The 10,000-nt window shown below is 45.4% G+C and overlaps 1 protein-coding gene across 1 annotated transcript in view; it reads right to left on the bottom strand.

Moving 5' to 3' along the window:
- Nucleotides 1–336: 336 nt before the first annotated feature.
- LOC135535710 (protein ELFN1-like) overlaps nucleotides 337–10,000 on the bottom strand; it is a 23,972-nt gene continuing 14,308 nt past the window's right edge. Inside the window, exons 8-12 of the mRNA XM_064962140.1 lie at nucleotides 9,968–10,000; nucleotides 8,885–9,089; nucleotides 3,729–3,946; nucleotides 2,295–2,439; nucleotides 337–1,586 (exon numbers count right to left, since the gene is read on the bottom strand). The exon at nucleotides 9,968–10,000 is cut by the window's right edge and continues 376 nt beyond it. Coding sequence (XP_064818212.1) covers nucleotides 1,336–1,586; nucleotides 2,295–2,439; nucleotides 3,729–3,946; nucleotides 8,885–9,089; nucleotides 9,968–10,000 — 852 coding nt within the window. The 3' untranslated portion in view covers nucleotides 337–1,335. The remainder of the gene's footprint in view (nucleotides 1,587–2,294; nucleotides 2,440–3,728; nucleotides 3,947–8,884; nucleotides 9,090–9,967) is intronic.

Genomic DNA, 10,000 nt, shown 5'->3' with positions numbered 1-10,000 from the left:
TTTCTGATTTTGAACAGTGCAGTAATCATCCTCGTTAGGGACTTGAAGACATTCATTAGAGATTGGTGGGATTTCAAAATCAAAAACGTACTGCAGGTTAGATCAGTTTGAAGATGGTCTCTCAAAGTCTCAAAGAAGGTTTTCAAATCCCCTCGGTAGAAACACACTAACTAGCTAACTAACTAACAAGACATATTTTTTATGCAAATATAGAGCTTTTTCTCTTTCTGTTGAACAAGATCACCCCCCCCCCCCCCTTCTTGTAGTTTCACAATAAAAGTCCCCTCTGTAATACATCAAGGAACGTTTCAGAATAAGAGTCTGTTCGTAGAGGAAAATAGTGTTCCTTAAGGAAGAGAGAAAGAGTCCTCTGGTAAAAAAAAAGAAGAAGAAGAGATCACGAGTGTCTGTCTTCGTCGAGGTTGTTCAGAGGCGGACATTTTATAATGAGGTTGTGCGACGGCCATTTTGAGGTTCTTCTTTCTCCAAAGTCACAACAATAGTCACTGTCACAGGACGTTGCCATGCGATACTCAAATAATAGTACTAATAATATTAATAACGATAATAATAGTAAGAATCACATCTTTAATTCTAACTTGTTTTAATATGTATAAAAGAGCGACGAGGCCGGAGAGAGGTTTTATACAGTGTTTCAACGGTTCTCCTCGGTGCTGTGTCCCAAAGCACAATGTATTCCCTATACAGTGTACAACTTTCTAGGGAAGAAAGTACTATTTGCGACCCTTGTTGATTTGGCACATACACTGTGGCGTACTCACACTCGTGAGACTACCAGTCCATATAATATCGTGTGTTTGTTGTGTTTCTTTTTTGTGCTCATCCAAAAACCTAGTTTTAGTAGAAACAGCGACAGAATAGTCTGGGAGAAATAGTATCTCAGGATCTTCTGTTAAAAAATTAAAGTTCTTCATTTGTTGTTTTTTAAAATCGTTTTAATTTCATTTTGGTCCATGTTTTTTAAAAGCTGAGAGAGAGAGGTGTGTGTGTGTGGGTGTGTGTGTGTGTGTGCGTGTGTGTGTGTGCGTGTGTGTGCACGTGCGTGCGTGTATGTGTGTGTCTGTGCGTGTGCGTGTCTGTGTGTGTGTGTGTGTGTGCGTGTGTGTGTGTGTGTGTGTGTGTGTGCGTGTGCATTTGTGTGTAGATGTTCCAGCTTTAGCAGAGACGTAAATCAGAAACGAATCGCGGAATCTGTAACGCTTCATCTTTCCAGGTGGAATAGAGAGCCCTTAGTCTCCGTACGACCTCCGACCTCCGTCCTCCTACTAACTAAGTAGTGACAGGGCCTCGTCACATCACACGCCACCAGCCCCTTCAGGACTTCTGCTGTGCCGAGACACCTTTCCAATAGTCTAGTATGTCGTGCAGATCCTCGTCCTTGGCGACCTGCAAACTCCTCCGCAGTGCGTGTCCCGCCGCCATGTATTCCTCCTCGTAGTCCTCGTCTCTGTGTCTCTTCCGGTGGAGTTTGAACTTCTCCCAGATGCCGAGCGACGGGGTGCAGGAGTACTCAGGACTGGACTCGTAGCTCAGGTTGTGGTACTGCGGGGACAGCTGGGCGTAGGCTGGAGGAGATCAGATGTTAGATCAACACTTTATTCATCCCAGAGGGGAAATTGGTTTGTCAAACTCAGTATATACACACACCCAACTAATCAACCAACCAATCGACCGACTGACCGGCCGATCGACCGACAGACCAACCGACCAACCAACCAACCAACCAATTGACCGATCATCCATCCATCCAACCAACCAACCAACCATCCAACCAACCAACCAACCAACCAACCAATTGACCGATCATTCAACCAACCAACCAACCAATTAACCGATCATCCAACCAATCAACCAATCAACCAACCAACCAATTGATCGATCATCCAACCAATCAACCAACCAATCAACCAACCAACCAATTAACCGATTATCCAACCAATCAACCAACCAACCAATCAACCAACCAACCAACCAATCAACCAACAAACCAACCAACCAATCAACCAACCGACCAACCAAACAACCAACCAATCAACCAACCAATTGATCAATCAATCAACCAACCAACTAATTGACCAATCATCCAACCAACCAATCAACCAAACAATCAACCAACCATCTGATCATCCATCCAACCAATCAACCAACCAATTGAACAATCATCCAACCAACAAACCAATCAACCAACCAACCAATTGACCAATCATCCTACCAACCAACCAACCAATCAACCAACCAACCAATTGACTGATCATCCAACCAGTCAGTGTTACCTAGCTCTCTGGGGTGTCTCCCCAGGGTGAGGGGTTCCAGGATGGAAGAGGGTTTCCTGCTACTCAGCTCCTCCAGCTCGTCAGAGTCAGGGAGGGGGCGCTGGGGGCCCGGGTACGAGTGGCGCTGCTCCTTGTACTGTCGGACCTTATAATAAATATAAACATAATAATACCTCATATCATAATACGACTATGTAGTTATTCTATCACTATACTATATTAATACTACTGTAATACCACTATGTAGTTATCCTATCACTATACTATATTAATACTACTATGTAGTTATCCTATCACTATACTATATTAATACTACTATGTAGTTATTCTATCACTATACTATATTAATACTACTGTAATACCACTATGTAGTTATCCTATCACTATACTATATTAATACCACTATGTAGTTATCATATCACTATACTATATTAATACCGCTATGTAGTTATCCTATCACTATACTATATTAATACTACTATGTAGTTATCATATCACTATACTATATTAATACCACTATGTAGTTATCCTATCACTATACTATATTAATACTACTGTAATACTACTATGTAGTTATCCTATCACTATACTATATTAATACCGCTATGTAGTTATCCTATCACTATACTATATTAATACTACTATGTAGTTATCATATCACTATACTATATTAATACCACTATGTAGTTATCCTATCACTATACTATATTAATACTACTGTAATACTACTATGTAGTTATCCTATCACTATACTATATTAATACTACTATGTAGTTATCATATCACTATACTATATTAATACCACTATGTAGTTATCATATCACTATACTATATTAATACTACTATGTAGTTATCCTATCACTATACTATATTAATACCACTATGTAGTTATTCTATCACTATACTATATTAATACTACTGTAATACTACTATGTAGTTATCCTATCACTATACTATATTAATACTACTATGTAGTTATCCTATCACTATACTATATTAATACTACTATGTAGTTATCCTATCACTATACTATATTAATACCACTATGTAGTTATCCTATCCTATCACTATACTATATTAATTCTACTATGTAGTTATCCTATCACTATACTATATTAATACTACTATGTAGTTATCCTATCACTATACTATATTAATACTACTATGTAGTTATCCTATCACTATACTATATTAATACCACTATGTAGTTATCCTATCCTATCACTATACTATATTAATTCTACTATGTAGTTATCCTATCACTATACTATATTAATACCACTATGTAGTTATCCTATCACTATACTATATTAATACTACTATGTAGTTATCCTATCACTATACTATATTAATACTACTATGTAGTTATCCTATCACTATACTATATTAATACCACTGTAATACTACACCCCCCCCCCCCCCCCAGTCCAGTACCTTCTGGGCCTCTGCCCGTAAGATGGCAGCGGCAGGCGTCCCGGCGGTGTTTCCGGTCGGCGAGGTCTTCTCCATGTACTTGGTGTCAGAGGTTCCCCGGTGCGGCCCGTCGGAGCGGGAGGTGCGCGGGGAGCGGACGGATCCGCTGGAGGAGGTCGAAGGTCGTTTGGATGGAGCTTCCATACTGTGGTGTCTCTGGAGAGGGTGGTGGTAACCTCCTTCAGTAACAATAACAATTCATATTAGTCAGTTGGTTCATTTGTAAAGATAAATAAATAATAAATTTAATAAGTTATAACATTTAATGAGTTATAACATTTTAAGTTATAACATTTAATAGGTTATAACATTTAATGAGTTATAACATTTAATGAGTTATAACATTTAATAAGTTAGAACATTTAATGAGTTATAACATTAAATCTACACTTCGGTTCCGGGTTGGAGCGAGCGGTCGCATCTACACTTCGGTCCGCAGGTAGTATAACTTTTCATTACATTTCATTATAGTACAACGGTTTGATTTGTCTAATCTTAGCAATTTCTTCTTAGCTAGCTACATAGCCGTCTTTGTATCAAAGATAATTGCGTAATTATCGTATTATCGTATTTCGTCGTCCTAACGTAGTCTACACTGCTTTCTGCCCAGCAGCTAGCTAACGTCCACTAGCACAGCAGCTAGCTAACGTCCACTAGCACTGTAGAAACTATTACACTCAACGACTCGATTAGTGTAGTGTTAGCTAGCTACATAGTTGTCTTTGCTGTCTTCGTATCCAAGGTAATTGTGTAGTTTAGAGTGTGTAGACTTAGAGTGATTATCTTAATTTACCGAGGTTAGCTAGCCAGCTATTTGTCGTCCTTAACGTAGGAGTCACTGCTAGCTAGCTAGCCAACAGCTAGCCAACGTCTTCCGAATTGAACTTCAACAACCCGGTCAACATTCCGCCTCGCTCCACAGGTAGTATCACATTTTTATTTCACTTCATTACAGTACAACGGTTTGATTTGTTTGATCGTAGCTATCTAGCTACATAGCCGTCTTTGTATCTAAGACAATTGTGTAGTCTGGAGCGATTTTCTAGGTCAGCTAGCCAGCTATTGTCGTTCTTTTAACGTAACGTTACGTAATCAACACTGCTAGCTAGCCAGCTAGCCCCCGAATAGCAGCACTGTAGAAACTATTACACTCGACGGAACAACTTGATTAGTGTAGTGTCAACAACGTAGCCACTGCCAGCTAGCCTACTCCAGCAGTACTGTATCATTTCAATCATTTTAGTCAATAAGATTCTTGCTACGTAAGCTTAACGTTCTGAACATTCGATAAGTGTAGTCCACTTGTCATTCCAATCTCCTTTGCATTAGCGTAGCCTCTTCTGTAGCCTGTCAACTATGTGTCTATCTATCCCTGTTCTCTCCTCTCTGCACAGACCATACAAACGCTCCACACCGCGTGGCCGCGGCCACCCTAATCTGGTGGTCCCAGCGCGCATGACCCACGTGGAGTTCCAGGTCTCCCGGTAGCCTCTGGAACTGCCGATCTGCGGCCAACAAGGCAGAGTTCATCTCAGCCTATGCTTCCCTCCAGTCCCTCGACTTCTTGGCACTGACGGAAACATGGATCACCACAGACAACACTGCTACTCCTACTGCTCTCTCTTCGTCCGCCCACGTGTTCTCACACACCCCGAGAGCTTCTGGTCAGCGGGGTGGTGGCACCGGGATCCTCATCTCTCCCAAGTGGTCATTCTCTCTTTCTCCCCTTACCCATCTGTCTATCGCCTCCTTTGAATTCCATGCTGTCACAGTTACCAGCCCTTTCAAGCTTAACATCCTTATCATTTATCGCCCTCCAGGTTCCCTCGGAGAGTTCATCAATGAGCTTGATGCCTTGATAAGCTCCTTTCCTGAGGATGGCTCACCTCTCACAGTCCTGGGCGACTTTAACCTCCCCACGTCTACCTTTGACTCATTCCTCTCTGCCTCCTTCTTTCCACTCCTCTCCTCTTTTGACCTCACCCTCTCACCTTCCCCCCCTACTCACAAGGCAGGCAATACGCTCGACCTCATCTTTACTAGATGCTTGTTCTTCCACTAACCTCATTGCAACTCCCCTCCAAGTCTCCGACCACTACCTTGTATCCTTTTCCCTCTCGCTCTCATCCAACACTTCCCACACTGCCCCTACTCGGATGGTATCGCGCCGTCCCAACCTTCGCTCTCTCTCCCCCGCTACTCTCTCCTCTTCCATCCTATCATCTCTTCCCTCTGCTCATACCTTCTACAACCTATCTCCTGATTCTGCCTCCTCAACTCTCCTCTCTTCCCTTTCTGCATCCTTTGACTCTCTATGTCCCCTATCCTCCAGGCCGGCTCGGTCCTCCCCTCCCGCTCCGTGGCTCGACGACTCATTGCGAGCTCACAGAACAGTGCTCCGGGCAGCCGAGCGGAAATGGAGGAAAACTCGCCTCCCTGCGGACCTGGCATCCTTTCACTCCCTCCTCTCTACATTTTCCTCCTCTGTCTCTGCTGCTAAAGCCACTTTCTTCCACTCTAAATTCCAAGCATCTGCCTCTAACCCTAGGAAGCTCTTTGCCACCTTCTCCTCCCTTCTGAATCCTCCTCCCCCTCCCCCCCCTCCTCCCTCTCTGCAGATGACTTCGTCAACCATTTTGAAAAGAAGGTCGACGACATCCGATCCTCGTTTGCTAAGTCAAACGACACCGCTGGTTCTGCTCACACTGCCCTACCCTGTGCTCTGACCTCTTTCTCCCCTCTCTCTCCAGATGAAATCTCGCTTCTTGTGACGGCCGGCCGCCCAACAACCTGCCCGCTTGACCCTATCCCCTCCTCTCTTCTCCAGACCATTTCCGGAGACCTTCTCCCTTACCTCACCTCGCTCATCAACTCATCCCTGACCGCTGGCTACGTCCCTTCCGTCTTCAAGAGAGCGAGAGTTGCACCCCTTCTGAAAAAACCTACACTCGATCCCTCCGATGTCAACAACTACAGACCAGTATCCCTTCTTTCTTTTCTCTCCAAAACTCTTGAACGTGCCGTCCTTGGCCAGCTCTCCCGCTATCTCTCTCAGAATGACCTTCTTGATCCAAATCAGTCAGGTTTCAAGACTAGTCATTCAACTGAGACTGCTCTTCTCTGTATCACGGAGGCGCTCCGCACTGCTAAAGCTAACTCTCTCTCCTCTGCTCTCATCCTTCTAGACCTATTGGCTGCCTTCGACACTGTGAACCATCAGATCCTCCTCTCCACCCTCTCCGAGTTGGGCATCTCCGGTGCGGCCCACGCTTGGATTGCGTCCTACCTGACAGGTCGCTCCTACCAGGTGGCGTGGCGAGAATCTGTCTCCTCGCCACGCGCTCTCACCACTGGTGTCCCCCAGGGCTCTGTTCTAGGCCCTCTCCTATTCTCGCTATACACCAAGTCACTTGGCTCTGTCATAACCTCACATGGTCTCTCCTATCATTGCTATGCAGACGACACACAATTAATCTTCTCCTTTCCCCCTTCTGATGACCAGGTGGCGAATCGCATCTCTGCATGTCTGGCAGACATATCAGTGTGGATGACGGATCACCACCTCAAGCTGAACCTCGGCAAGACGGAGCTGCTCTTCCTCCCGGGGAAGGACTGCCCGTTCCATGATCTCGCCATCACGGTTGACAACTCCATTGTTTCCTCCTCCCAGAGCGCTAAGAACCTTGGCGTGATCCTGGACAACACCCTGTCGTTCTCAACTAACATCAAGGCGGTGGCCCGTTCCTGTAGGTTCATGCTCTACAACATCCGCAGAGTACGCCCCTGCCTCACACAGGAAGCGGCGCAGGTCCTAATCCAGGCACTTGTCATCTCCCGTCTGGATTACTGCAACTCGCTGTTGGCTGGGCTCCCTGCCTGTGCCATTAAACCCCTACAACTCATCCAGAACGCCGCAGCCCGTCTGGTGTTCAACCTTCCCAAGTTGTCTCACGTCACCCCGCTCCTCCGCTCTCTCCACTGGCTTCCAGTTGAAGCTCGCATCCGCTACAAGACCATGGTGCTTGCCTACGGAGCTGTGAGGGGAACGGCACCGCAGTACCTCCAGGCTCTGATCAGGCCCTACACCCAAACAAGGGCACTGCGTTCATCCACCTCTGGCCTGCTCGCCTCCCTACCACTGAGGAAGTACAGTTCCCGCTCAGCCCAGTCAAAACTGTTCGCCGCTCTGGCCCCCAAATGGTTGAACAAACTCCCTCACGACGCCAGGACAGCGGAGTCAATCACCACCTTCCGGAGACACCTGAAACCCCACCTCTTCAAGGAATACCTAGGATAGGATAAAGCAATCCTTCTCACCCCCCCTCAAATGATTTAGATGCACTATTGTAAAGTGGCTGTTCCACTGATGTCAGAAGGTGAATTCACCAATTTGTAAGTCGCTCTGGATAAGAGCGTCTGCTAAATGACTTAAATGTAAATGTAAATGTATAACATTTAATAAGTTAGAACATTTTATACGTTATAACATTTAATGAGTTATAAAATTTGTAAAGCGCTTTTCAATATGATAATGATCTCAAAGAGCAAAATGTAATAATAATAAGTTATAACATTTAATGAGTTATAACATTTAATGAGTTATAACATTTAATGGGTTATATCATTTAATGAGTTATATCATTTAATGAGTTATAACATTTAATAACATTTAATGAGTTATATCATTTAATGAGTTATTTAATGAGTTATAACATTTAATGAGTTATAACATTTAATGAGTTATAACATTTAATGAGTTATAACATTTAATGAGTTATAACATTTACAATAATTCCGATATAACAGGTGCTTTTGACATTGAGGCTGGTGGTAGATCACTGCCTCCTTCAAATCAAAGTTAATCTGGGTTTTTTTTCCAAGTTTTTTATGTATTTTTTAGATAGAGTGAAGAGTCTGACCGACTGACCAATCAACAGACAGATAGACAGATAGGGCGGCGCACAATTGGCCCAGCGTCATCGGGGATTGGCCGGGGGGTAGGCCGTCAATTGTTAATAAGAATTTGTTCTTTAACTGACTTGCTCAGTTAAATTAAGGTTCAATAAAAAAAATGTTAAAAGATTTGGACGGACAGACGGACGGACAGGTGTGTGTACCTTTATACTGCGGTGACAGGAACCCTGACTGTCTCTGTGGCTGGTCTGAGATCAGCTCTAGTCGGGGTTCAGCGGTCGACACAGAGCCTGACTTGACCCCCTGGGACGACGTTGACTCAGACTTGAGGACGTCAATGCAGTTGGTGATGATCTGGTTCACCTTGTCCACCTCTGAGGCGATGGTGGAGATCTCTGCTACTGAACCCTGAGGAGGAGGAGGAGGAGGAGGAGTAGGAGGAGGAGAGGAGGAGGAGAGGAGGAGAGGAGGAGTAGGAGGAGAGGAGGAGGAGATGAGGAGAGGAGGAGAGGAGGAGGATGAGGAGAGGAGAGGAGGGGAGAGGAGGGGAGGGGAGGAGGAGAGGACAGGAGGAGGAGGAGGAGGAGGAGGAGGAGAGGAGGAGAGGAGGAGGAGGAGGAGAGGAGGATGAGGAGAGGAGGAGGAGGAGAGGAGGAGATGAGGAGGAGGAGGAGAGGAGGGGGAGGAGGAGGAGAGGAGGGGGAGGAGGAGAGGAGAGGTGGAGAGGAGGATGAGGAGGAGGAGGAGAGGAGGATGAGGAGGAGGAGGAGATGAGGTGGAGGAGGAGGGGAGGAGGGGAGGGGAGGAGGAGGAGAGGAGGAGGATGAGGAGGAGGAGAGGAGGATGAGGAGGAGGAGGAGGAGGAGGAGGAGAGGAGAGGAGGAGATGAGGAGAGGAGGAGAGGAGAGGAGAGGAGGAGGAGGAGGAGAGGAGGAGGAGGAGAGGAGAGGAGGGAAGAGGAGGGGAGGAGGAGAGGAGAGGAGGAGAGGAGAGGAGGGAAGAGGAGAGGAGGACGAGAATGAGGAGGAGGAAGAATACTTTATTAATCCTCAAGAGATTGGATTCTGCTGTATTCTCCTCCAATACACACACTAGGTTGTAGAGACTGGAACAGTGCAACCACAGTGCAACCACAGTTCAACCACAGTTCAACCACAGTGCAACCACAGTTCAACCACAGTGCAACCACAGTTCAACCACAGTGCAACCACAGTGCAACCACAGTGCAACCACAGTGCAACCACAGTTCAACCACAGTTCAGCACAGCGTCAAATGAACAGGTTACCTGAGGGTTGTCTTGTGGAGAGAGACTACATTC

The sequence above is a fragment of the Oncorhynchus masou genome, unplaced genomic scaffold (assembly GCF_036934945.1).
Source record: "Oncorhynchus masou masou isolate Uvic2021 unplaced genomic scaffold, UVic_Omas_1.1 unplaced_scaffold_504, whole genome shotgun sequence".
NCBI lineage: Eukaryota > Metazoa > Chordata > Actinopteri > Salmoniformes > Salmonidae > Oncorhynchus > Oncorhynchus masou.
This window is presented reverse-complemented; position numbering and strand designations above follow the sequence as displayed.